The sequence below is a fragment of the Telmatherina bonti genome, assembly GCF_933228915.1.
Source record: "Telmatherina bonti genome assembly, chromosome: 16".
Taxonomy (NCBI): Eukaryota; Metazoa; Chordata; class Actinopteri; order Atheriniformes; family Telmatherinidae; genus Telmatherina; species Telmatherina bonti.
In genome coordinates this window covers 15,188,764-15,216,635 of record NC_136614.1, presented here as the reverse complement: position 1 = coordinate 15,216,635, position 27,872 = coordinate 15,188,764, and the positions used below count along the sequence as shown (strand labels likewise).

Sequence of the window (27,872 nt, the reverse complement as noted above, 5' to 3'; positions counted from 1 at the left end):
TTCGCTCCTCATTTGTAATTATATTTTTGTCACGCGGGAGCACGACGGTGGATTATAGGTTTACCTTGCCAAAAGTCCAACCGAGTTCGATCTTGTTCATTCCCCAAAGTTCATGGATGTTTTCTGCCAGCTTGTCACGGATGTTTTCCAGATGAGGAGGAAGAACAATCTGCACAGAGAGAAGTGTGACCATCATATTTCTACAGCATGAAAATATGCTTGCACATTCATTTTTCCTCCTCCTGTCAATGCAACGTCCCAGATTTTAACATTGTTTGTTAAAGTGTGGAAGCAAAGTCCGCATATATGTTGGATTTATGCTTCAGAGCCTTTAATGCAGCATGACATGAATCGATCTTGTATCATAACAGCATACTTTGTTTCCTTTTCATAATGAAACCAGAAAAACAGTGTAGTCTGAACATATATAATGCAGATTAAATGCTTTAAAACAAATATATTTGAGAGCAATCAACCAGAAACATGTCTCTCCTGTATTTCCAACATTATATATTTAATATATTCAGCTGAGCTGGAGAAGCCTCTGATTTATGATACTACATTGTTTACACAGTATCTAGGACAGGGGGTATGCAATATCAGGGGCACTACAGTAGTCTCCAACCCTCCTAATTAGTTTATTTAGTTTCTGACTACCTGGCTGTGCTGCTGCTGCCCCAATAGATGTCTGCAAAGAAAACTGCCCTCACTCCTGCAAAGCTACCAGCATGTAGATTCAGATTTTACAGCTGTGACTTCAACGCCTCACCTGGCTGGTGTCAACAGGAGTGGGAATGAAGGAGGCCTGAGAAAGGAACTGGGTGGTTCCCAACAGATCACGGACCCCGTCGTGGTCCCGCTTGTACTCCTTCACAGGCTCTACGTGCATCTTCTCCTTGGGCAGCAGCGCTTCGTAGCACGGAGAGTACCCAGCAGGCGGCAGGAACTTGAAGTCTCCGTGGCGTCCACCCAACAGGAAACGGACCCTGAGGTGAGACATTACAAAACACTGGGTGCCAGAACAGAACATTTTGGGTGTTTAGGTAATTAACTTAGACAAAATAGTTATTTTATCATCACTTGCATGCTGTTTTGGGCTGCAAATTGTTTGTCACTACATAAAACTGGGGCTGCAGTACAAGCAACTAAAGGCAGATATTTCTTTCCTTTATGTGAAGCCATAAAAGTGTCCACCATTAAACCAATTTCTGCTTTCCTAAACACTGCAATCAAAATTCCTTTGGTTTCATAACAGAACTCCCACTAAATATCCTTGTTTAGCATTAGTTAGCAGGAAACAGAGGAGAGACAAAAAGAAGGCTCGTAGCAAAAGTCCCGAAGCAGAATCCCACAGAAAATACCTCAATAATGTGGCATCATCTGCTTTTTACACTACTGGGTGTTCCAGTATAAGTACCAGTACAGTACAGTTCAGTACCAGTTAGAGTCAGTACTACAATAAAGACAATGATTCCTTATTAGCACCTTATCTACTGCTAAATTTCACATTGTATACGTAAGTTCATGTTTGATCCTTTATACTTTAAAACCTCCTGAATTGTACCCCCACATGTACATGCATCTACAAGGGAGAGTGGCTTACGTTGTTTTTATTGTGTTTTTAATGAGATTTTAACCTATGTCTGTCTGATCAATTATTTATTTTTAATACGCACTTGTGAGAGGTGGAAGAGTGAGTGTTTTTAGTGTTTTATTGAGTCACCAGACAATTTGAATTTCCCTTTTAGGGATGAATAAAGTCCTATCTATCTATCTATCTATCTATCTTTATATTTAACCTTTTTTTTAAAAAGTTTTCAGATTACTTATTTCTCTTCGTCCATTTTTTAAAATGATTTTTTACTGTATGGCAACGCTGGTGCAACAATTTCCTGTGGGATTAATAAAGTTCTTGTCCCTTTAAAACCTTAAACTATGACTTATCAACCCCATAAAAGCTCATCACTCCCCAGCAAAATGGAGCAACCAAAACAAGTGTTCATCCATCAAAACCTTTTATGGTTTATGAACTAAGAATAATCACGAGGCCTTACTTGACACCTGCAGAGAAGCTGACGACAGGGAAGAAGAATCCGTTGGTGTTGAAGTCCTCGAACATGCCCTGGACCGGCTGCCCATTGATCCTGAAAGACATGCTGGGAGCACCCAAATCCAGACAGCAGCTGACCACGTCGTCTGAGTTCAGCAGGTGCTGGTTAATGGAGGCCACGGCCCTCGGGATTCGACCTAGACACACCGGGAGGAGACAAAGTGGTGAGAACTTACAGCTGCAAAGTCATTGTGAATGTAGGACAGAGGGGGAAAAGTAGGGAGCAGATTGGGATGAGACGTGTGATGAATGCTTTAAAAGGAAGGACATGAAATGAATGAGGAGAAAGTGAAGGGTCTTCTAGTAGATTTGGAGGTGAAAAGAATTAAAACAGGAGTTGGCTTGTAAAAGGGAAAGAATCTAGGAGAGAGGATTAAAGCCTTTAATACTTGATTCAAGATGCAAAAACATCTGCAATCAGCTGCATTTCAGTTCTAAGATTTGCAGCATGTTTGATAAAAGGCCTACATTACAAAACCATCAGAGAAGGTCTAAACCTTTCAGTCGATTTAATCAACAGAGCCGTCAGGTAGAGCTAAGACAGCTGAGTTTTATAATGCTGCCTTCGCTGTAAAAACTCACTTAGATCGTTGTCACGTTTCTACGTTATTCTAATTCTGTCAGAAAAAAAAACCCTCCAGAACAGTTTTCTTATACCGAAACTGTATAACTTAGAATTACTTCACTGTAATTCTGAGAATAAGAGCTGGTTCTTATTATAAAAAAAGAGGAAACAAAAGATTTAGGTCAACATGTGGATTAAAGTTTGAAGCTCATTAGGAGTAAAAATCCTAACCGTTCAAACTCGGGCCTTTGCAATCAGGGCGAAACATAAACTCTTCTGACTTCTATGGAAAACAAGCGACTCATTTCCTTTAGGATCTAGTTAAAATCAAGAGTAAGAAGAGAGAAGTTGGGTATTCCAGACCTTTGTACTGAGAAACAGACAGATTTTACCAACATTACGAAACAAACAGCAGCTCAGCTCCAGGTGAACAGTCAGTCTGTGATATAACCATGAATGAAGCTATGGCCGTATCAAAAACATTGATTCTTACTGTACCCTTTAGTTTGACTATCATTGCAGACAACATAAAACCAAAATATTTTATTTTTGTTCATCAATTTTAGTAACTCTGTTAATGTTCATTCATTTTTACAATTCAAGCATGAAAAAAAGCCGAAAAAAAGTTGGTATCCAGAATATTTGGAAATTGTGGAAGCTAAACAAACAAAAAAAAAAAATCAAGATCAAAACTACTTATTTGAACCTTTTCAACATGAACAAGTGACTGCAGTCATCATTTATAATTTATCCTTTCATTCTGAAGTGGGATCCATGTAAAACCTGCTACACACTCCATGAGAAGCGACAACTTTTTTCTTGTTCTTGAGGTCCTGAGAAGACAAAGACGTCATTTTGTTCTCGCGGACATGATTGAAGAAAGTTCTTGGCACATCGGGCAGGCAGAACTTTCTTCCTGTGGGGATCCGAGAGGTATTGTGTGATTGGTCGGACATTTCAGGTGGGCGTGGTTAACATGAAAAAGCATGAAGTGGTGAAAAAGTACAAACATGTTCACAACACGTGATATTAAAACACGTGGATGCAGCAAAACCCGCCTTGCAGCAAACAAAGTTTCTCCTGAAATATGAAATAACCAGGTTCATTGCACATAAAAGCAGACATCGCTGCCTGCAGTGACCCCTCCCCGCTGCAGCCGAAGCTTCACGTGGAGGATGAATGGAGGACCAGACGAAAAAGAAGTTTTTTCTTAATCTTGCAGCCTCGAGAGCAAGAACAAAGTTCTCGCCACGTGAAGAAAGTAACAAGCTTTAGTGTGACTGTCTGGTTAAAAAGACTAAGTCTTTTAAAACCAGTCCATCAGAAAAGAAATGAATTAGCATCTTTTTCACTGAAGCATAAGCAGGAATTATATGGTCCTTTTCCACCTGCTACTGAGCTCAGCCCGACACCACTCCTCCTGGTTTTTCAGTGTTTCCATCTGGATCTTCCCAGGCTGAGTGGAAACATTGTTACTCCGTTACTCACAGGATGAGTCATGAGAGCGACTCTCAGTAACTTTATGTCGTATCAGCAAGCAGCAGCACAACAGCGTTTCCTCCAACATCTTTCTCTGGCTCTGCTCATGGAATCTTTTCCTGATTACAAGCCAAAGAAGGAGGAAAAGCAGGACCTCGGCATCCTCCGTTGCCTTGTGTGTCGCTAATATATGACTTCATGATACCCTGCCCACACTAAGGGCGCCTCAGTTGTAATGGAATAGATCGAAACCAGTAGTGTGATATCGGCTTAGTAGGAGCAAGTGGAAAAGTGGAAAAGGGCCAATACAGTATAAAAGACAAGAGCGCAAACTTTAGTAGATCTCCTGTGAACTCTGACCTCTCAAAGTGTATCAAGAACTGTTGGTTATCAATACCTGGCAAAATGGAAAGGATAAGGATTATGTTGGGAAGTCTGTCAGGCACGTTACAGAGACGACACAAAATGTTTAGTCTAATGGTAATCCAGCAGAGGTTTAGCCTTTCTGAACTCTGATGCATGTAGGAGAGACCCCAACACTGTAGCAACATATGACGTGGTCACCCCATCTCCAGTAAAAGACGATGCTTTTAAAAGGAAAAACAAAACAACCTTGTTTACTTGCTGGCAAAAAACTATAGGAAGTAAATCAGCTGGAACAATTAAACAACATAAATAAAATATATGCAAAATATTTATTTTTTCCTAACAAATTATATGTAAATGATGAGAAAAAAAAACTAAGTATGTGAGTTTAATGCCATTTATAATGAAATCACAGTCGAGATTCTCACCTGACCATAGATGGAGTCCATCAAAGCTGTAAGAGTACAGGTCATCCCCAACACCATTACCTCCCCACCCTTCTCCTCCACCCGGGTACGGAGCGTAGCCTTTCGTGTTGGCCCAGCCGACCCTGAGGTGGGTCGACTGCCCGGTTACAAAGTGGTCCACTTGGTCAATGACCAGCTCGAAGTACCACTTCTTATACTGGGCTGAACCTTCAGCGACACCCAGGAAGACGTTTGGCCTCATACTGGAGTTAAAACCAGAGACAATGTTGTCTAAAAACTCTTTGACAAACACCAGTCGCTACATTCGATGCAACAGGAAGTAAAATCATCAAATCGCTTCATAAACAACTTTCTTTCTTTACCTTTGGACATCGTTAACCAGCCGGGTCTGAAGCAACAGGTCTCTTTTAGGAAGCAGATTGTCACAGATCAGATTCTGATTGGTTCTCACTGCAACGCCATTGCAAACACACAGAGAGCACAGGACATCCAGGATCTGACGAGCACAAGAGAAGATCACACTCTGTTAAATCCCATTTCCTGTTTGTGTAACTGTAACTCATTCACACTCCAATACAAAACTCTGCAGACTTGCTCTGCTGAAAGATCTAAACGAAATAAACGCAGTAAGACTGCAGTGTTTGTATCTTCTCAACTCTGCATAAAAGCCCTGAAGTCAGCAGGACTCAAGTGGCCTTCCTTCCCCTCATGATCAGCAGCTGTTGTTTATGAGGATGCCCTTTCATGGCTGCTAAAATTTACAGCGCAAATATTGGGAGATGGTGACATTTGAACACAGCATGTAAAAACAAGGCTGGAATGTCAAACACTAACAAAGATGGTTCGGGCTTTTTGTTTGTTTTTGTTTTTTTTTTCTTTTAATTCCAGCTTGTTAGCTGGATATTTGGTTAAAAGATGTTGATGCATTATGCAAAGCTTTAGAAATTCTGCCTCGAGCTCAAATGTCTGTGCACTGGGTTTAGGTCTGCTTTCATTTATTAAGACAAGAAGAAAGAGAAAGGATTGAGAGATCAGGTAAACGCCAAGCTTTTTTAATTAACCAGTGCAAAATATGATGTTAAGCAAGATGTGGACGCGACCCACCTTGTGGTTGCGTCCGTGCTTGTACAGCAGAGAGATGATGGACTTAATGTGCCCTCTCTGGATGATGTGCAGAGCCTCCGGGCTTTCTACCAAGATTGAGTGGAGGACTTCCAGGATTCCTACAGAACAAAGTCGCAGTAAGAGAGACTACATATTAACGTCAGCGAAGGCATCAATTGTCACGTTTCAGTGTTGTGGTGTTTAGCATCAGGAGAAAATGTGTGTCTCTTATTACCGGATGACGATTCCAGTCTCTCCAGTTTGCTGACCAGCCAGTCCAAGTTCCGGGAAAACTGGGTGCAGTTGTTTCTGTTTCCACGAATCAGCGCAGCTGAAGAAAAAGTTTTCAGAATATTTCATTCAGTGACATCTCTAGATTCAATTAAAATAAAGCAAAAAAAAAAAAAAAAAGCCCCAGTGGACATTAAAATTCATGTCAAATCTGATACAAGATGCATGAGAAAGGAAAGGTGAAGCAAGGAGTTGTGTGCTTTATGAAACGTGGAGTCCTGCTCTCTTTCTGAACTTCCTCCGCCGACATTAAGAGGCCTCCTTATTACTCTGCTGTCTCATTTCTTGTCATTTGGATTCAGGGACACGGTAATGTCCATGCATCCATTTACCTGCACTTTCTGCCAAAGTGAATACTGATGGGTGTGTAGCCTCGTAATCCTGCCTTTTCAGGAAAGCTATGATTGAATAGGAACACACGAACAGAGCCACAAAGGTGGTCAAGGGCAAGGAAGTTCGCAGAAAATGTGAACGAGAAATTGCAAGTCAGAGACAGAGATGGTGCCCGGGGCGACACAAATTACAACCTCCAAGTCATGGTAACATCAGTACGCTGTGTTTATAGTATATCTCACTGCAGCGAGAGAGGGCTTCCTAATTACAGTTATTTTATAGTCCTTGGATCTGAGAGGCTGATCTGATGCATATAATGACTCGTAATGCATTCATGGGCTATGATTTACATCGTTTTGACACAACACATTCCAAAGAAACCCAAAATTGCAATGCACTGAATCCCTCAGACGTGTGTGAAATAATTAGCTCTCAGGTGGGACAGAAAACACTCTGAACTGCAGCCATCACTGAAAAATCAGATTTCCTTCAAGTCTAAAAAGGAATAAATTTGTAATAATAATAAAAACTTGAAGCGCTTTTACTTTTGAGTCTGATGATCAAATTCAAACGTATCCCCATCTCCTTGTAGTGAAGCGTCCTTTTAAAAATCCTGGATCCAGATCACACCCAAAATCTAATTACTAGTTCCTTATTCTATTTCTGAGATTTCCTGATAATTTCTTCTAAACTCTGATGAAGTTAACATAATTTTAGTAACATAGTGACAAGCTAACTTTTACGCTGCTGCTAAGCTTGTTGCTAACATTAAACTTTCATGTTACAGCTACTGACCTGTCCAGGTGTGTTTTAAGGTGGGTTAGGGTGGATCTAGTGGCTCCAATGTCCTTTATTTCTAATACCACCAATGTTGCAATTTGCTGCTCTGATATTTGTCTCTTTGATTAAGTTTTAAATATCAAAAAGTTACAATACTGCTGCCATTTATTTTTATTGAATGCGTGTGCAGACATGTCTGTGTGACGTTAAGTTTGTGTTTAGTTCCAGTTCAACTCATGTCACTGGAAATGTGACTAAACTGCCACTCATGTTTAAGGTGTGTTTGTTTACCTACACGCACGCACACACACACACACACACAAACACACACACACACACACACACACACACACACACACACACACACACACACACACACACACACACAAATCACAGAACTTCTGCCACTTTCCCGACACGCGCCCCCTGTGGACGGCTAATTCGGCATCCAATCTTCTTTTGTTGTTTTGCTGAATCAGTGACGGTGAAGTGTGAAGCATGAAGTGAAACTCTGCTGCAACATGTCGTAAAATGTATAGCGCTGGGTAGCAGCAGCTCCAGAAGTGCACACGATAGATGTCACTGACTGTGTCATCAAACAAGTCCGGGACGCAGAGTTTCAAGGTCAGTTTTAAAGTTACGTAATGCATCTTTAACATTGACAATTTGCTCCGTTACATCTAAACCCAACCATATAAATGCATTTTATTCTTGAAACATTTAAGGTGGAGAGCCAAGTAGAGAAACAAAATTAATGGATATAAATTAGCTGGATCACAATCCTGTGGTCTTTTGTAACACAGTCAGGAGTCAAACATCAACCTTAAACCTTTGTGTTCCTTATAACACACCAAGTCAGTGTTCAGCTTGTGAATGTCAGAGGTGAGCGATGTTCTCATGCAGCAGTGCGAGGCAGTTGAATGTCACCACATAGTGAGAAAATTAATGCAATGTGTTTTTAAACCACCAAATAGACTACTAAGCTATGAATCATTCAGGTCTTGTCATGTGTTTCTGCCTTGCTTGCACACTGACATGTATTGTGCACATCTGCACCATCTGTAGAAACCTGAGGCTGAAAAACCACAAAACATATTCTCCAGCTTCAGTCAAGTGCATCACATGACAGCCGTGTTTTGCAACACATCACACGCCAGCAACTGGATATCAACAAACTGGCCAGTGTGAATCATGGCTGACTCAGCAAGGAAATGCAAGAGAGCATTATCTGAGGATTCAAAGAAAAGACAGAGAAACGGGCAGAACAAGCAGAATTCTACAGGCTGGAGAGACCTCAGAGAAGACTCAGGATGCAAGATGGATGTAGAATTAACCTTCATTAGGAGGTTCCAAAGTGCAAGAATCTACCAAAGTTCACAACCAGCTGCCACCATTCAACAACAACAACAAAAAAAAAGCCCATATATATGATTAATGGGGACAAATAAGCATCTTTTTCAATTTCAAGTGTTTTTTCTCCGGCTTACTAGAGAAAAAAGGTCAGAACAAACCCCACCCTGAACCATCCATCATGCTATATCAGCTTCCTCAAACTGCCCTCTGCATCCTTGGGGGTGATCACTCTGTGGGGAATGATGAAGTGTATTTGTGGGTTGCAGGAATGTGTGTGTTTGCGTCGGAGAAGTGATGATGAATATAAGGGCAGTCAAGGTGAGCTGAGGAGATGCCGTTGATGAGAAAGCTCAGATGACAGGAAAACAAATTACCCATGAAGAAGTTCAACGTGGAACGTTTAGAATTTATGCCATAATACAAACCCTGTGAGAATGGGACGATGCCAGCAGCTGTGATGGCTGGCATTTTGTTAATGGCACCATCTTGTCTTCAAATATTCAGATCGATGCTTGATGCTATGCTCATGCTGCTTTCAGATAATGGATGCAACTTAGACTGAAGGCAAGACGTTTTCTGTCTTTCATGTCTCTCTGCTCCCTTTGCTTGGCATAAGTTATCATGAAAAATATCTCAGGGCAATTAGAAGCTGTGAACTTTAGATGTGGCGTGCAGAAAAGTTTGGTAAGGAAGAATGAAACTTAATGAAGAGAGCACCCGACACAAGTGGGGGGAGGATTCAATGAAATCCCAGGAGGAATAATGAATACTGGATGTGTACCCAGAGTCAACAGCTTTTCCAGGGGTGCTGGAAAAGAAGGAATTACTTGTGATCCAGCACTCAGGCCCACTTACCTAAGAGTTCATAGAGGAGGTTGAGAATGTCCTTCCAGGCTGCACCTGCCTCCTCCCCAGCCACCTCTCCAAAATGGGCTGCACTGTTGTATACGTTCATCCGATCAATGCACTTGGAGAGTAGGGTCAGCATACCCTGACAAAATATATTTATATGTATTGATTCCAAGAATAATGTGTTATAAAATGCATCATTTTTATGATACTGCTACTTTTGCTACTCATTTTTTTAATTGCTCACAAGGGAAGGAGAAGATAAAATATTGATTTGTCTAAAAGTGTTTAATTTCATACCCTGAAACATAAATATCAATCACCAAATGCACATTGTTCTAAAGTGGCAGCATTTGACAATTTCTCAAGCAATAATGAGAATAACGCCTAACCTTGCCCTATTATATTTTTAATCCAAATATTGCATCAACAGATCCATGAACACAATGAGCACCTTTCACCTCTGTTTTAGTTGTTTGTTTTTTCTTTCCTCTTGAAACTTTTAATGATTCTTATTGGTGATAGTTACAATGTTTTGTATCAATAATAGTTTTCAGCTTTAAGTAATTCAGTACTTTTACACTAAAAGATACATACACACATATTTCCACATATAAATATATACAGAGAGAAAAAGACAGAATGAGGCAGAGAGATAAACAGCAAAGGTTGTTGCTCATGCATCACTCTTACCTCCTCCTTGAAGAGGTCTTGACGTTTGATGAGTGAACGGAGAAGACACTGTTTCTCCTCGTGCTCCAGCTCTGAATCAGGCTGCTTGAAGTACTCAATTAGATCGTTCAGCGTCTGCAGAACCTCTTCAACATACCCCGCCACTGCCATGGACTCGCCCGTCGTAATATTGTCCAGCGCCCTGGGTTAGAAACATGGAAGACCAAGAGTCAGGCAGGAAAACTTAAACCACATTAGTTTATGACAGAAAGGGGGAATTGTGGACATACTTGATGAAATTGGAGAAGAGGAATGTGGTGTTTCGGATGATGCGCGCAGCCCGAGCCTCCTCATGCTGGCAGAGCTGGAGGATGAGGCCATCGTCCATGTGGCCCTCAGAATGCAGGCAGGCCTATGCCAGGACAATCACTGACTTTAGTTAAAGCACAGAGAAACCTGAATCACTGCACTCAAACAGCTTAATCCAGAAGATGTGGGCGGCCGGATGGTTTAAGCGTAAACTGACCATCAACTCCACCATGTCAGGTGCATTGGCCTGTGTCCAAGGCTGCAGGGACTGCCTGGCGTCGACATGAGCTGCAGTTTGATGGCTTTGGAGGCAGGCCCAGCGATGAGCTGCTCTAATCCCACCCAACACTAACTGTCACCCTCCGTGTGGGTCATTATCACATTCAAATGGGCTGCTGCCCCATCATAGGTCTGTATAGAGGTAATTCCAGTCCTCGAGGGCTACCTTCCTGTAGATTTTAGTGTTTCCCTGGTACAACACACTTCATTCGAACTGAAAAGGTTCTCCAACAACTTGTTGTCATCTTCTGCACCTGCCTGGTAATGAGCCATTGATTTGGGTCAGATGTGTTGCAGCAGAGAAACACTAAAATATTTAAAAACTCTAAAAGATTTCCAACTGTGCTCATGAGGTTTGAGGCATCAGGAGATTTGCTCTGGGAGAAAGAAAAAAAAACCCATTATCTTGTATATTTACCCTTCTTTTCAGGGGACCAAGGCGGGATGATTTGGCATCAGGCGCTTGGTAAGACAGCCACAGTCCAGTCGCAACATGCATGATGAAGCAAACAGAGTCCCCGTACTTGATCTCTGGGACTCCCATGCCATCAATATCCCTCTTTGGGCCAGTATCACCTTTTTCCTGATAGGTTCAGATGGAAAGAAGCGCACCAGCATGAGTCAGTATAGAGTGAAAAGTTGGAACCACAAACAACATAGGCACATAAATGGAAAAAGTGAAGTATAAAGGGATTAGGTGATGATCAGTAAAGCAGGTGGAGGACTAGCTTTCATTCAGGAGGTTGGTGTTTCCTCATTAGCTCTGCTACTTTTCAGGCACAGCGGAGATGAAGAGATTCGACTGATTGCAGTCGACAGCGAGTAGCAGGGAACATAATGCCAATGTCCAACATGGTGAGGTGCTGACCTTTTCAGATACAGAAGCTGATTGGAAGAGGATGATGAGGAGAAAATAGGAAGGGGTGGGAATAAATTCTAGAGTAAATAAAAGTCTATATTAATCCAAATACGCATGAGTCTTCAGAAATTGTTCAAGGATTCAGTAGAAGCGATTACTGAGGCGGGGAATGATTACATACTTGTGTCGACAGGATGATAAATCAGAAGGAATGGGAGATAAAGCCTTATGGGATTTTGAAGCATTTCATACTGAGCATACTGCAGTTAACAGGATATCCACGGGGACTGTGAAGCTTTATGAAGGTTTAGCTCTTTCAGTGCCTGTTTCGTTCATAATGAGGGACGGCTTGCAGTAAAATGATGATCACATTGGAAGAAAAAGAGACAAAGGAGTTGTATAATTTTACCCTTGCACTGCCAGGGTTATATTTAGCAGAGACATGTTATTTTTGGAATACAAGCTATTAAAAAACAGACCTGCAGAGCTGAGCATAATGAATGTGGAAGACTACAGGGTGGACAATTTAAATAATCCCTAAAACTGCAGGAGTGATGTTGACTTTATCTTCACCTCTTCTTTAAAAGTAACTATAAGCAGCTTGAATCAGACTTGGTCAATGTGAACGTACGCGCCAACATTCCCAGTACCGTCTACTCAGCAGCAGCGAAAAGGTCAATTTATAGTAGCGAGCCGTAATCTTATTAACAGCTGAAAAAAATACAGCTGGGAATCTATGATGAAGCCATTGGAGGGGAAATATTCTATTCTTTTCTCAATGCAACAAATAAGAAATATTCATTAACATGAACATGTCTGGCAGATTTAGGATGATGAAACTATGTCTACGGATAAAACATAGCCATCTTTACAAATAAATAAAATAAATAAATAAATACTACACAATGGCAGAAAACTGACCTTGGAGACCCTGAAGCAGAAAGCAGTCGCCTTGGTGTCAGACTTCTCTCTGTCCTGCAGGACCAGTCCACGGTCTTCAGTCAAGGCCAGATAATGGCCAGTGGAGAGATGGCGTAGTCGGAAGGCCTGGCCCCATCGGATATGGCTGCCGCTCCAGCTAAACACAGACGAGCCAGTTTCACCAACTCTAGATGCTGCATTGTTATTGATCTTAACAACCTCATGGTTAAGTTAACCTCTTTTCTTTTCTTTCTTCAACTGAACATGACTTAGAAAATGAATAAAAATGCGAAAAACAACGACAACAACTATTATTATTATTATAAAAAATAGAAATCCTATAAGCTTAAACAATTGAACCAAAAAGTCTGCTTGCAAATATCTTGCAATTTTTGTTATCCATGGAAATATATCCCACTGCCTTCATGCTATGTGGACTTGTGCTAAATGAGTGAAGTGCAATGTTTATAAATGTGAAAGAAATTTCGATTCTGATAAAGATAAAGATTAAAAAATGCAGGGATTGGAAGCCATTTTTCCAAACATGTCAAAGTTGCATTTATATGATGAACATGGGGTCTAACTTCTCTACTGAGGCGCTTCTGGACAAACTAACTCAACCATAAAAAAAGTTTGCATTAATACTTTTAGGAAATGATTTGTTTTAAAGATCTGACACCACAAGATGTTTTTCTTCTATACGATGCGTTGCCAGGTCTTCATTGATCTAATGCCAGAACATTAAATAACTATGTGGGTCTGCAGTATTAAGCATTTTGATTTACAATAAATACAAATTTCCTGCCCCACCACTTGGAATTTCATTCACAACTCAGGTTTTGACTATAATTTAATGGACAGACAACATTGGGGGCTTCATACAGGCATGGTGCCACTCGGGAGGTGTGTCAGATATATCATGATATGTTAGTGCCGATGCTGCTCTTTAGCTTTGTTCTACTCTGGAACAGACAAAAAAGTGTTAAATGGTTAAGAATGTCTTTTTTTATTTTTTTTATTTTTATTTTTTTTATACCTTAGTCAATTTTGCTCATTGGTGTTTCATATTCATTGTTTTGAAATCGGTTGTTCTCACCACTAAACTGCATATGCTACCTTTACACCAACAAGCATCTGATCAACCCACATGAGTTTGATCATTGTTAGCTTTTTGAAGCACTGGATATCTGTTTGTTTGCATTTAAAAAGATGAAGTTATATGCCGCAAGCAAGGTATAAAATGGTTCTTGCAGGATCCTTAACACAGAAAGGATAGAAAGCGATTATCTGCTATGTAATCTTCTGTGGACATCGAGGCTTTTTCCATCGTTCAGCACATTCTTTTTTTTTTTTTTTTGGAAGATGTAAATGCATTTACACAGTATGCTATCTAAATGCAAATAAAGTCACTGTTCAGTGGAACAAAACTTAAAATGGAAGATCCACTGTAGAAAATGATCAAACAACATGCCTTAACAGATGTACCTGCAGCATTTTTACATATACAGACTCTGACAGACGGTCCTGTTTAGAGCTGGCAGACTATATGAGAGTAAATGCGTAGGTGGCCAGTTATAAAAAAAAAAAAAAGGCAATGAAAAGAAGAAGAAAAGGGAGTCTAGACAGAAGGGGAATACATTGAGGAGGATGATAAACACACCATATCCTTTCAGACTTTGTCAAATAATTGGTAGTGGCAGCTGAGAGCAAAGGGAGACGTTTATATATAACCTGCAATGTGACGTTCATAAATAAAACACCCAACAAGATCCCACTGACATAGGTGAGTGCTATTTCTGAGAGACTTTGTGTCTGCTTGTAAAGTTATTTACAATTTATTTGCTCTTACCTGATCCTGAGAGGCTCCAGTCTCCACAGAGAGCGGGCCCTTGATGCTCCTTTTCCCGCCTCGTAGTTCACTATTCTGCAAGCACAATGACACAAACGGATGCCTCGGTTTTAATCAGTCATGAAAGTCAAACATTTAAAGAGAGATTATGCCTTTATTATCAAACCTGTCAAACCAGAATCAAAATAATTTAATAAAACAAATTGAATACATTGATCAAAGTAGGGAAAGTAGGCAAAATATTAAAGTGGCTCTATTATACACATCTAATTTATTTTAATATTCAAGTCCAGAAGGACAAAAAACAATCAAGGATTTTTCACAAACTCCTTCATTTATTTTGTATTGATTCTCTCAGATCAGCCTCGGCCAGAAACAAGCAAACAGAGAAAGCTCCGCCCTATGTCCCGCCTGCAGGCTGCGTCTGATTGGTCAACTGCTAGGAGTAGTTATGATAAGCAGTGAAGATGGGCGTGGCTTTCTTCTCTGGACGTCACTAAAATGCTGAAGTAGGAAAAAAACTCTCTAAAACCAGTCGTTTCCGTTGGCATGGAAACCGACTGTAGCGAGTGCTGGAAGACTCAAACATGCATGTAGGTGATCAAAAAAAACCCCAGCGCCACTCATATGTCTGATGAGTATCCAACACTATAACTATAAACAGCATAATAGAACCCCTTTAAGGAACAGAAATGCAAAGAAAAAATGCCGTTTTATCATTTAAATTTTTGTAGGCGTTTTAATTCCTTACTAATTTATATATTTATATTTATATTTATATTTATATTTATATTAAAAATATTTATACTTGAATATAATCACCGTTGGGGAACACTTGTGAGAATTGTTAAGCTGTGCAAGCAATAAGTTAAAACAATATGTGAACATTAAGAACTGTGAAAAGTAAAGCAGAACTAAATTAGACTGGTTTTAGTACTGACTGTTCAGGCAAGGTCAGTTTGACTATTTATTCAGCTTTAAAAAGGTTAAATTCATCACTAACCTCTGCTCCTCTTCACTCTTATCCGCTCCAGGGATGGTCAAGCTCTCATCATGCCCGTGACAAAGGCGCAACACATTTCCACCAATCAAATAACCTAAAAGAAAAAAAAAGGCCATTAACAATGTTTTATTGTTTCCCCTGGATCACAGCTGTATAGACAAATGATGACAAAGTAGTTTTAATTCTCTCTTTTTTGAATTTCAAAGCAAATTTAAATCCATCATAACTTTATGTGAATTCCAGCATGCCGTTAGAGAAAAGTATAGTAGTCAGTTTTCTTCATGTTGAGGTTGACGGACTCACCCACAGCCATGTTGCTGGAGGAACATGTGGGCTGGACATTCCACAAGGTCTGCATGAAGGAGGCGTCCACCTGAATGTTTCCATTGGATATGGAGAGATGCTGGACAAAAGGAGGAGGTCACACATGACTTTAGACATTGTGGTGTACAATCCTGGTGTAACAATAATATTCAGCATTATTGCAAAAAGAAGTACTGTACGTTTTATCTGAGGAGAGATTAGAACATGTTTATGGCTTTTGCGCTGTTTTACTGAACCCTGTAAGATAAAAGCTCAACTAAAACAAAAAGAAAAAAACATTTGTGTCAAATGTCACTTCCTACATTCAGTCCTATAAAACCTTTACATTAGCATAGTTATTAAGCAATACATCAATGAGAGGGAATGCAGATTTCAGTTCCAAAGTCAGTTAAAAAAGACACCAAACAAGGCCGAACAACCTCATGATGGAGGTTGGAGGTGGACTAGACAGCACAGGTCTGTCTGGCCTGTTACTGTCGCTGTATACATGCAAGCTTTCCTTTGTCGTGGATCTGCGCCGTTTGCTACATCTGGGTACACATCTGCAAGCTCGAGGCAGATGAAAACTCTTAACCTTTAGTAATAAATCATTGTGGGCACTGTTGACAATTCTAAGCATCCATTTATTCAAGCTCTCAGTAAGTATTGTGAGATAGGCTAAAGCAGCTAAAGTATTGTGGCCTACTGAGCACCATCTCCGAGGACACAACAGGAAAACATGAAAACATTACTGTCATAACTGACCCAAATATAGGCATAACTGCTTGTTTCTAGCACTCCATATCAATGTTAATGCATCTGAATGCGCACCCCTTTCAGCAGAGATCATTTGGATTAATGGAAAGCCGGTCATGCTTTCAAAGAAGACCATGACCCGCTCTCCACAATGTGATTATTTACCATTATCTCTCCTATACACTGGGGGAGCAGGCTCAAGTCTGAGATGTACACAGCAAAGACAAAATGCTGACAATTAATCCAGTTCTAACTGGCTATACACAAAAAGCAGCAACAGCTTGCGTCCTTAAAGACATCATGACCTCTGCTGCTTTTGCCTGAGTTTTGATGTGTACCACTCTTATGAAGTCTGGCTGGTTACATCAGGTGCAGATCTTGTGTTGTGAGAGATAAAAGACGGTCTGTTTGCCATTTTTTGCTTTAATTGCGCATCTTCCATCCCTGGAGCGCTAGAGCATTGTCTATAAAACATCACTCCAAACTCCCCCGTGCCTGCCATGTTCCTGTCCCTCCCTTTGGTCCTTTCTCTCACTGCCTCTTCTTCCTCTTCTGTCTGAAATCATATTTTCCTTCTTTACCAAGTTGGTTAATTGAGGTCGGACGTACAGCTCTGCATCAGCTTTACCTTCAGGTCCGTTATTGAGATAGATAAGTCCCATATGAACTTTTTTTTTAATTAGATTGCACACCGAGCCTTTACAGGTGATCAGATTTCCATTACAGACAGCAGTGTAAAGTTTTCACTTTAGATTGCCTTGTCAGTCTGAGGTTGACTGAAGCAAGACAGGATTCAGAGCTGCCCAACGGCTATAAAAACTTTTCAAAGTGCCCTCTGAGAAAGGCCATAAACCAAAGCTGATAACACAGCTGTATGGGGCTAAAAGCCTCCACAGAAACAACCAGCCCTTCATCGGACGTCTTTATTTCCCTTCTGGCTTAGTGGCAAAGAATTCTGTTCAAACAAGGAAACATACGGAAGAGACTTCATACAGAATAATCTTAAAGCAAGAGAAGAGGATCTGAATTAAGTGAGATCTGAGCAGAAATCCAAAGGAAATGAGAAGCTCTACTTGTACACCAAGAGAATTACAAACTAGGAACTGCAACTACCTGAAACATCATAAATATTCATGAGAAAGTCCTACCTGAAAGTGGGAAAATTATTTCTCATTTAATGAGATCTGCTACAAAGAGCCCACCATGTTTAAAGACTACATCAATCTCAAGTTTTCTGTGATTATAAGCTGTATCCAAAACTCCCATCTTCACAGTCCCAATGTCCACTGGAAGAGGAATACTGGCAGCGTTTCATTATCAATCTACCTTCCTGTCACTGGTGTCTAATCAGTTTTCAGCAAGATGTTAAATCATTTAAGAGGCTGAAGATAAAATAGTAGTAAATTACAAAAACTAAATTATTTTTAGTATTATGTAACCCAGTCAGCCTTTTTCTTTTAAAGCCCTTGTTTATGTGCCAACTTTGGCTGTAACCTGCCACTAAAGCTGTGAAGGTGACAAGTTGTTGGATTTTAAACCCTGAATTCAAACAACTTGTTCGCTTGCAGGGAGATTAAACATTAAACTCTTTTAACATTTTTAAATTCTTTTGCTCTGAGTTATAATCGGACACTTGCCAGGTATCTCTCCGTTGACACGCTGACGAGGATAAGATCGTCTCCAATACGGACTTTCTCTCCTTCGGATCTCTGTTTGGACGCAGGGTGAATCGTCCACCAGCAGGCTTCTCCTATTGACACAAGTAGGTGGAAGGTAAAACTTCAACATGCACATACTTAAATAACCTCATCTACCTTCCTTCCTTCCTGTGGGAAAATAACAGATTTGCTCCATCCACTGTTACATGATTCAGATATAGCACTACTCTACACACAGCACACGTGGAGTTACGCTTTTTCTCCCATGAGCATTGGTTCGGTTTCAAGGTTAAATGAAGCAGAAATAAATCCTCAGGATGACTGAACTCTGTAGGAAGTGCCCGTTAGTCATACTGTACCTATTGAATCTTCTTGTAGTCCGACATCAAATGACAGCTTGTCTGTCAGAGACCTTGATGTCTTCAAACAGGTCAAGTACTGGTGAGTAAAAGATGAATTAGTGTTGAGACAAAGTGACACTGAACGTAGCTTAGAGGGGGATTCAGCTCATGTTAATGTATCTTTATAACAGCAACAACAAAAAATAATAGTTATATTAATGTCTTAGAAACAAGGGGGGCTCACTTATCAGTATATTAATTCATTAGTCAGAGATATCATTAAAAATTGTCATGTAACCGTGATCATTTAACAGGTACAGGAAAAGAACAATGTATTTCCAAGACTTTACCTTGATAGACAAAAGGTTCTGTTCTGGACAGCTGCTGATACTCACCATGCCGCTGAAGGAGTGGCGTAAGAGGATGGCATGACCGTAGAGCAGGGTCCGGTGTCCACCCCCCTGACCCGCCTGGCAGGAAATGAACAGACAACAGATTATCATCGTACCCTTGTAGTCTCTGCATCGGGACCCTGTCAAGCTTTAAGTTAATATCTTCCACTTCACCTTTGTGTCAGATATTAAGCCTGAGTTCCCTTTGCTTTATATCCTGAGAGAGTAAAGTGCACGGGACTCAAGATGTCTCTTAAATCGTCCTCCACTCAACTAGCAAGCAGGAAACGGAGGGAAATATTGGCGGGAAGACGCAGAACTATGTTCACAACAAACAAACAACACATACGATACGACACTGAGACAGTTTGTCCATTCTTGTGACAAACAAGAATCACTAACACGTTAGCAAAACACAGGAGGAAATGTGAGGAAAGACGTCGGCAAAAAAAAGAGACGACGGGACTTTTCTCCATCTTTATTACGTCAAATACACAAACGAGTACCTACCTTTTTAATTAACCTCTAGAAGCGCAGTAAGGAAAAAAAAAAAAGAGATCATATGATAAGTTGGATAAACACCACAAATTTTGAATGGGCACATGGCAAGTTTTAGCCAAACTCAGTGTCAGTTCAAGATTTGAGATGCATCAATTATTTGACATGCCTACGTGTTCGATTTCTCATTGGCAGACAAACTTTATATAACCCAACCTCCGATTTATTTTCCCTCTGTGAGGTAAACTAAATTTGAGCCCCTACCACAAACAAGGAAGGACTAACACTGCAGTGTTTATCCAACAAGCAACACACAGAGGCTATCCGCTTTCTTGTCCAGTTGTCAGCGTTAATTTGTGCATATGCTGCCAGGGTCACTTTTAAACTGACCAAAAGGGAAGTCCCATCCATTCCCCGAATATGCTCCTCAGCTAGTTTTCTCTTGGCTTCATAGTCTCTCCCAGATGGCTTGTATGAGACAGACCAAAAAGGAAATGGAGGGTTTGATCAAAAGAAAAAATGGGAAGAGTATCCAGCAACAGCTGGGAGGGAGGGAGGGGGTACACAGAGAAAGCCAGCCTGTAATTCAGGCCTGCAGCCATGCTGACACATCACTGCCAGGAACTGTGACCTTTGGTGCAGCGCCCCTCCCGCTGAAAACACTACGTTATGTCATAAACAAGCAGAGTCTGATCTGTCGTCGTGTCACAGGAGCACGTTTAGGGTCTATTGTTTAATAGTAAAATAAAAAAGAAGAACTTCATACCATACATGTTTGTCTTGGAGGATAAATCCCATGAAAAGACCGACACCAACAAAGTGTCCTACTTTCTGCATCCGGAGTCTGATGCCATTACACCGTGTAGCGTTTCATCATACAAACAGTGTGGATCTTTTTTGTTTCTTTCCAGAAACAGCTCAGTAGTTTAAAAGCAGTGAGTGAAAACTAGTTATTCAGTCTGACTGTTATATTATAGGTTTAGGCGCTTTTTGGAATATGATGACTTTAAGGAAAATACTGCCCGTGTTTTTGGAATTAGCAGAAACACCAAAAATGACTCAGTTCAATGAGCTGTTCCCAATAAAATGAAACAATGCAGCAGTTCTTCTAGTTATCATTGTAGATTTCTCTTTTCTTGCTTTGGGCCTAGATTTCTACATATTCAGTACCCTAAACCTTTAAATCATCCTGATAATGAGAGATGGATTGGACTCCTTGTGCATTCAGTCTGGAATCGTGCACTGAAAAATGATTAAAAAAAAACAGTGATGTTTGGTGTCAATTATACAAGTTAAATAAAAGTAAAAAAGACAAAACTTATCTAACATTGATGCTAAAAACTTAAACATAATTTTGTTAACCAAGAATATGCTGATATTTTGTTATGAAAAACTGGTATCAGTATAGTTTAATCACCCTAAGTTTTCTTTTTCTTTTTTTTTTTTTTTTATCATTCTTTAAATAATTTTATCTGTATTTTCTGTACTGTGAAGCACTTTGGTCAGCAGGGGCTGTTTTAAAAGTGCTATTTAAATAAAATTAAATTGAATTGAATAACGCAATGGAAGTGTTTGTTAATTAGCATGGGGGCAATTAGCAAACATTACCGAAGCTTTTAATCAACTGCATGGATTATATGGATATGTAATTGATTAGATACACATTAAACACATTTTCCTGGCATAAAAAAAAACCTGTAAATCTATGGAAGATGGATGGAAACAAGACAGCAGGGTGTTCGAGTGAGTTACTACGGAGGGTAAGGCCAGTGCCATTTTAAACAGCCCTGGGTTAAGACTTACTCAAACATGATGAATTCAGTGTCAAAATTAAACAAAATGTTGTGTTCACTGTCGACAGCAAGATATTGTGTTCATTACCAAACATTCATAGTTTATATAATTTGCTTATGTTGGTGTTTAATTTCACATTTTTTCTCTTTCATACGACTGTAAGGACTATCTTGGTTAAATATAAAACATTAAAAAGTAATGTCTGACTTGAATAAATGGCTCTGATTCTCATTTATTAAATGTATTTGTGATATTAAGTATGCAAATATGTGTTGCACAAAAACACAAGAATCAAAATGTAGTCAGAAATGACATGAATCAGCAAAGAATCGGCACATACCTACTTTTTAACAGTCTGAAATCAAAACAGATTTCAGGACATTTCCTCTTGTCAATACCCTTCATCTTTAGTTAGAAACAAAACGCAGAGAAAACAGCATCACATCCAAACCACAACGTGAGCCAATTGTCTGCCACTGCGTGGCTTTTCAGATTCTTTTATTAGATATGAAATATGAAATTTAATTACTTTTGTTGGCACGATTTCATTTGTATTCCTATTTTCTCATGTGTGACACTAAAAGGCAAATAGAGATAATTAAAACATGCTTTCAACAGACAGCAAGCAGATTCTATGATGAATTTTAAGTGGTATCACATTTACACACATAGTGGTGTTCAAAGGGGCCAGGCGAAGCATTCACTCATGTGCACATGGTGGAAGCACCAATAGATGTCTATTTCAAGATTGCCATATATTAAAGTTCACAGGCATCAGTTAACTAATCAGCTCTAGATCGTGAGAGAAAAAAAAGAATATGTTGATCAATGATGTGTTGAAAGCTCAATTTGCTATCTTAGTCAAGTCCACTTAAAGAAAAATGTCTTTCTGCTGTCCATTTTTTCCCAGTATGCAGTGAAAAATGTGTCATAGGGATAATTTTTCCTTGCAATATTTCTGAATGGAATGCTTTACACATGATGAATGAAGCACTGACAATCGAGAAATAGGCATTACATTAAGTGAAAGCGCCTGAAGTTCAACCCTTTCATTTAGCAGCAGGTCTGTCATGCACACTGACAACATGATGGATGAACAAACTGATGGACCTACCCATTTTTCATGGTCAGCACTCTAGTAAACAAATACAAATGGAAAGAATGTGTTATTGGGATGTACGGTGGTCAATTATACAAATCTCAGAGCAAATTTGCCCTTACTGTGGACTATGGAATGATTTATTAGCCCTGCTAGCAGAGAGTCTGTAGTCAAGTCATGTTGTCTTGCCAAACAAGGGAAGCCAACCATGTTGCACTTTACAGCACAAAACAAATCTGCTTCCCAGGCTTGTAGGAATGCAGACCTGATTCTCAGGGGTGAGGAACCAAGCGGTATACAAAGTAAGATAGTTAAAGAAGCATTTGTGCCAGAAGGCAGTGCTGTGTATGAACGGACAGGTGTGACCACAGCAACCCAACGCAGCCATCATGATGTTTAAACATTGCAGGATTTTGAACCAAAATACATGTTGAAAGTAGCAGTAAAATGCTTTGTAGTGTTTGGGTTTGCTATAACCGCCACATCCGTCACACACAGATACATGCTACGTTAGCGTTATATAATTCCTACCATACCAGCGGTCTGTCTGAAGTATCAGCTAATGATTGTTGGTTCCATCAGCTGTTTAATGCTTTTAAAAACTGGCTCAGACCACCTGTATCACGTAGGAACAGTGATTTTTTTTTTAGATATGTTTTTGTAAAAAGCACTGCTTTGTCTTTGTCCCCTCAAATAAAAAAGGATCCCAAACCTGGGCGTTGCAGTTCTTTCCTATTACTTTATCTTTGTCTTTTTAATCTACAGCTGAAAGTCCTGAGAGATTAAATGAGATTCAACAATGCATGAAATGACTGTTAGAGCACAACAGTGAATATTTACAGACCACACATAGCCGGTAGAAATCATTCATTGTTATCCATGATACTCCCATGGTGCAACGGAGAAATCTGCAGGATCCAACATTACCCTCCTCGCTCTTCTAAACATGCTGAGTGAGCTGGAGCAGAGCCACGAGGAAGGCGCTCACACTGTTAAAAGTAAATCAAGAGAGCGGCTAGAGGTGCTGTGGATGCTGCAGAGCACTCGGATCATTTCCCTCCTTTCTTTGTATCCTGATGGCCTTTCATTATGAAAACTGTGAGATCTGTTTTGCAGATCTGTGTAACGCGAAGTGAATAGAGACCCTTTCTGTTTCTAATTTAGTTGCGATTCGGGGTGTAAAAGTGGCTCCTGGGTCTGATCTGTGTTTTAGGTTCAAACACCACTGCGCTTTGACCCGTTTCATCAAGATCTTTTGCCAAATTTATTTCCTAAAAGTTAAAGTTTACTGGCATTCATTTTACTTGATAACCATGTTTCTGCCTGTGTAAATTTAGTTTGATTATTATTCAGTACAATGGTGCTTTAAGAACTATTCCTGCAATCAAAAACAACCACGTAAGTGGTTTGTTCATTAAAGAAGACCTTTGGTGTCCTCTAAATCACCTACAGGTGGGAAATAAGACTCACATGAGGGTCACCACATCCTCAAGCCTTTTCATTTATCCAACTGAAGTCCTCATGCTGGAGGAGATGGGATGGCATCATTATTCACGGCACTTTTAACCAATGGGATTAGAATTAACACCCAAATGCAACAAAAATTTGTTTTTTGCATTTCTAGGTTACTTTAAATTAGTAAAACAGTCTCTTCCTGGTTTAATTCAGGCAATAAGGGAACTTGTGAAGGGTTGTAAAACAAATCATATTCAGGACAAAAATATCCTCCAGTATTGGATGTTGTTTAAAAACTTTATGTTCAATTATTTTTAGCACCACAAGGTTGCATATTATTAGATTTTTTTTTTCAATTTATGGCCTGCATAAACAAACCAAAAGAGGTTTTTTTGGGGGATGAATGTCTGTTTTTCTTCTTTAAATAATGAATTAATTTAATTAATTGACAAATATCCAAACTTGACAGAATAGCAATGCTATTTTTATCTGTGTCCATTTAAAAACCAAACTTGGTTTATTTGAATAGCAAGTAATTCAAATGAACTGGACCAAGTATTAATTTGTTGTTCATATAAAGTGTTACTTTCTACATTGAAGCTCAGCATCTAAAAGATCATTCAGAAAAAAGGAGTAGAGGCATCAAACTAGTTTGGCCCTCATTGGATGGCCTTAAAAATATCTTGAACATGCCGAGCCAGCTTGCAGAATTTCATCTGAGAAGCTCCTTTTGGCAGGTTCTGTTCATTTTTACTTCCAGAATTGCTGCTACGCCTCCAGAGATGGTGTCTGTTTAAGTGCATTCAGTGAATTACATTTACTAGATGTCAGTGTGAGGAATATTCTTCAGTTACATTGATACGCTATAATATTAACTTGCAAAATAGAGACTTGAAATGGCGACGCAGCCTGTAAGGAAGAAAGATATTTACAGTCATTTGCAACAGGGTGTTAACACACTCATTCATTTATGCATGGATGCGTTTGTTTATGAAACCTTTTCAGAGTGATTTTTAAGCAACAGGAGGAGACCTGCGAGTTGTCAGCAGGATGTAAGGAGGAACTCACCCCTTCGCTGTTCTGCCCAGTGTTCGCCAGCATCTCCTGCAGGGCCCGAACTGACAGCGACTGCTCCAGCACAAAGTTACAAATACATAGATCCGGTGGAACATGCTGCAGGACAGAGGAGTAGAAAGGTGTATGGAAGAAAGAGAACAGAGAAAGAAGGTTATTTGATGTCGTAATGACAAAAACCAATGTCCAAGAAGTTTATGCTGCTTTGAATTTCCTCTCAGGTTACCTGTGGGGGCTCATAGGGAAGCAGCTGCCCACAACCCTCCTCTCTCTGAGATAAAAAAAATACCTGTTTGCAGTCAGGGTTGATTAAAACTTTCCCCAAACTAGAGACTAAATACTTCAGAGAACACATTTTCAGGGAACGGTCTCCTGAGTCTCACTGCAAGTTAAAGGGAGGAATCTCTTTATCAAGACCAGGAAGTAAACATGGAACAATGACTTTAACTTAATGTAGATTAAATTCCCACCCCAAAAATCTATGAATAAGGATTAATATTGGACTGGTGTGCGAACACTCCCATATAAGGAACATTTGATCAACATTTTGTAATTATTTTGGCAACCGTAGATAGTCCCTACGTACGCAACAGTCCCTGATTTAAGGGCAGCTGAAATGATTAAACTTCTCATTACAAAAGCTCATAAATAACTTGTGACTTCTTCCCCTCTGCAGTTTCTTACTAATGAGCGGCCGGGGATCCGGAGGGCTGTGAAAAGGTGTGCAGGCAGGAGCTGCAATGACCAGTAATTACTAGAGCTGGGCCTTACTCTTCAGGATGCAGGCTTGCATTGTGAAAATTACATCTATGCTTCAATAAACCTAGTAACTGCTGATAAGAGATTATTTGTTCTATTGTAAAGGTGTTTAAGGGGAAACTCCATTCACATAGCTAATGCAAAGATGACAATGCTGAGGAATGAAAATGGGGTCTTCAAGGTTGGATAATGCTGGATAATTACTTACAAACAAAAACAGGACAGAAGCCGACCTGTTCATTAGTATCTGCTTGTCAAAGTATGAAAATTTATTAACTTTATGTCAGGTGACACTGCTAAGAACATGCTAGTTGCATGTTACACACTCATCAACGTCCTTCTTCAAATTATACAGATATAATTTAGTAGATATTAAAGTGTGTTCACTGTACATATATCTTTATTTAAAAAAACGCCAGCTTCACGTGGCATACATCACAATCCATTCCTTTCCAACAAAGACAAGGAAGAATTTAAGGGTACTGGGTGCCTGACCCCACTCGGTATTACAGCCAGCTGACCTTTAACCTCTGCAGTGAAGTGAGAAATGCAAGCAGAGACTCAGGCAGCTTGGTGATAATGAGAATCTGGCTGCTGTGGAACTGAACACAAACATAGTTTGAAACCTTCAACACCACACTGTGTGCAAGTTGTTCTGTGCATTGTAACCCACGGCCTGCACACCAATGTTCACTCAGTTACATTTACACTGTGGATTTCCCAGCAATGCAGAAGTCGTAACATAAAAAAAGACTTTCATATGCAACTCAACCTGCGGTGATGACTTTCTACTGCTTTACCTTGCAACCTGCTGCACATCTTACACCCCTCATGAATTATTCAACTTCAATTTTCCACTTATTCGTCTGCAGGGTAAGCACACAGTCTGAACACTAACGCAGGTGGAGAGGAACTGTGTGGTCTTCTTTCATATTCTACTGACACACTGAGCTGAATAATATGAGCTGTAAAAAGTGATAAAAAAATAATCCTCCAGGAGATCGAACCAAAATGTCCAGCAGTGCAGAATCATGTCTGTCAGAAAATTAAATTTCAAAACCAAAAATGATGCATCTTCTTTCCCTACAGATCAAAATATTAAAACATGCAAGAAAGCCAAAAAGTGGCACTGCTCCTTTCTTACACTGAAAACTGGTGCAGTAGTTTATTTCAACATACATACACAGATCTTCTGCTCAAAATAAGCACAAAAAACAAGTGTGTATTATTCTTAGGCTAGAAATAGTCACTTAAGTCATCATTTATAAAAGTTTCATAAGTTAATCAGATGTTTTATACGAGTATCACCGAGAGCACCAAAAAGCAGATGAGTGTATGACAAACACACAAAAAAAGAATTAGGGCAAACAATGGTGCTGCTAACTGGAAAAAATGCTACAAAAGTCTGATTTGAAAGAATAAGTTGGAGAGAAAAACAACCTGATGAACAACAGGAACTCACTAGAAGGCTGGAAGAAAATTTGAAACAGGCTGGACAGAAAAGGACTTACAGCAGAAAGAGGAAGGACAAGACAGGGGCTGAAGGATGACGAGACACAGGTGAGAAGAATCAAGTCAATGAAAGCTGAACAAACAGGAAGTAAAATAAGATACAATCCAAGAGGGAAGTGTCCTTTCTAAATAAAACAGGAAACAAACATTTTGCCTCAATAAATTGTCAGATACTTTTAGCACGGAGGACTGTTTGGGTTCTCTTCTTTAAAAACCAGAGAGTCCTGTCTTCACTCTGGCCTTTTTTGTCCAAATTAGAAATAAAAAGAGAAATCAAAAATCAAACATCAGCAGGCAGTCGGTTTTGATCTATGTGAAAAATGTCAATCTCTGTCGGCAAATCACATCCATCACCAGTTATAGGTTTATCTGGGATGGTTCTTCTCGGTCTGGGATCCTGAATCCCAGTCATTCAGGGCCGGCGTCCTTCAGGTTTTCCCAAGTATCCCTGCTGCAACTCACCTGATTCAAATCAATATGTATTTACTCGGCATGTGCAGAGCTTGTCTGAGTCTGACTCAGTTGTGTTCCAGCGGGGACACTTAGAAAACCTGCAGGACAACAACCCTCAAGGACCAGGATTGAGGTTTGCTGTTCTAGGTGTTGCCCTCCAGCTCAGCAGCAGTTCCAGGCGAGTTTAAGCAAAACTTCATTCAAAGCCGTATTGCTTGCTAGTGTTGG

At 39.9% G+C, this 27,872-nt stretch overlaps 1 protein-coding gene across 1 annotated transcript in view; it reads right to left on the bottom strand.

Moving 5' to 3' along the window:
• The window catches only part of ryr3 (ryanodine receptor 3), a gene marked incomplete at both ends in the record, with an annotated part of 139,830 nt that overhangs the window by 89,439 nt on the left and 22,519 nt on the right, over window positions 1-27,872 (bottom strand). The window contains 20 exon segments of the mRNA XM_079255060.1: window positions 65-169; window positions 770-986; window positions 2,055-2,247; window positions 4,949-5,190; window positions 5,311-5,444; window positions 6,053-6,171; window positions 6,288-6,383; window positions 9,665-9,800; window positions 10,352-10,532; window positions 10,621-10,742; window positions 11,337-11,501; window positions 12,699-12,855; window positions 14,548-14,622; window positions 15,551-15,644; window positions 15,854-15,953; window positions 18,247-18,359; window positions 18,627-18,705; window positions 19,004-19,078; window positions 22,407-22,427; window positions 24,915-25,019. Of these exon segments, the coding sequence (XP_079111186.1) occupies window positions 65-169; window positions 770-986; window positions 2,055-2,247; window positions 4,949-5,190; window positions 5,311-5,444; window positions 6,053-6,171; window positions 6,288-6,383; window positions 9,665-9,800; window positions 10,352-10,532; window positions 10,621-10,742; window positions 11,337-11,501; window positions 12,699-12,855; window positions 14,548-14,622; window positions 15,551-15,644; window positions 15,854-15,953; window positions 18,247-18,359; window positions 18,627-18,705; window positions 19,004-19,078; window positions 22,407-22,427; window positions 24,915-25,019 (2,529 nt within the window).